At 37.4% G+C, this 1,109-nt stretch overlaps 1 protein-coding gene across 1 annotated transcript in view; it reads right to left on the reverse strand.

Annotated features, from left to right (window-relative positions):
- Positions 1–399, reverse strand: part of HIVEP2 (HIVEP zinc finger 2) — a 25,377-nt gene extending 24,978 nt beyond the window's left edge. Inside the window, exon 1 of the mRNA XM_007450306.1 lies at positions 5–399. Within this exon, the coding sequence (XP_007450368.1) occupies positions 5–300 (296 nt within the window). The 5' untranslated portion in view covers positions 301–399. The remainder of the gene's footprint in view (positions 1–4) is intronic.
- Positions 400–1,109: the final 710 nt, after the last annotated feature.

A 1,109-nucleotide genomic window follows, 5' to 3' on the forward strand; every position in this document is an offset into this window, starting at 1 on the left:
GAAAGAGAGTGAATGTTGGCATGAGTAAGGACTCAGACGGTGCGGTGGGTATTGCTTCTCTGTGACTTGCTGTGCCACTTCGCTAGGTGAGGCCAGTTTCCCAGAACCAAAGAGTTGTGCTGATGCTGTGTTTCCGATATGCTCAGGATCTATTTGTGGTTGCTGCTGTCCTTCTTGACTGCCAAAAGTGCTCATCTTAATAACAGCTGATTGTTCCTGTCTCCATCTACCTGATGCTTTATCAGTTTCTCCAGACCTTGAGGTAGCTTTTTGTCCTAGAGCTGTGTCCCCAGTGTCCATTTTGTTACACAAGGTCTCAAGTGCTAGTTCGCTTGAAAGCCGTGCAGACTCATGGAGTGTCTTCAAAGCTGTGCCTTTCAAAGCTTGCTTGCGTCCATGTTCCAGGGTGTCTGCAAACTTGCTGAGTGTTCCTTCTCTTTGGAAGCTTCCACACCCACACCGTAGTCTATGGGCATTAGATGGTAATGTCCTTGGACCAGGGCTATAACACAGTTCTCTCCATTGTAGAAATGTCCATCCAAAAGCTAAGTGCAAATCTATAAAGATCTCTTATGGCATTTGAATATTTTCAACTAGGGTGAAATTGGGGTGATGAATATTCTAGGAGAAATGTTGCCCATCAACTAGAGCAAAGTTCAATTGCCAGTTTCACTAAGATAAAATGGTCTGAAAGAAAATGAAACACAAAGAGATTGTCATAAGTTATCAAGCAAGAAACCAAAACCATACCTAAATAAACAGCCTGAAATTGGATACATTGAAAATTTTTTTACTCCAAGAAATCCTTTTTATAGTTGTTACATTAATTCCACAATTAAAGGTTATTAATTTCAAACAGCATTAAGTCATAAGCATAAATCTCCTCAATGCTTAACTTTTGGTCATCCTTTTAAATACCCCTTAATTTTGGTCAGAAAAGCATTTAAAGGAAAACTTTTGATACATATTATTTATAAAATCATAAGATTTTTAAAAGCCTTCATTAAAATAAATTTAGAGGTATTTCTAACCAAGTTTTATGACTTACATGCTAAGTGTACTACATATTTCTCTATATAGATATATTTCATAGGTTAATATAAAATGTT

This window comes from Lipotes vexillifer, unplaced genomic scaffold (assembly GCF_000442215.2).
Source record: "Lipotes vexillifer unplaced genomic scaffold, Lipotes_vexillifer_v1.1 scaffold112, whole genome shotgun sequence".
Taxonomy (NCBI): domain Eukaryota; kingdom Metazoa; phylum Chordata; class Mammalia; order Artiodactyla; family Lipotidae; genus Lipotes; species Lipotes vexillifer.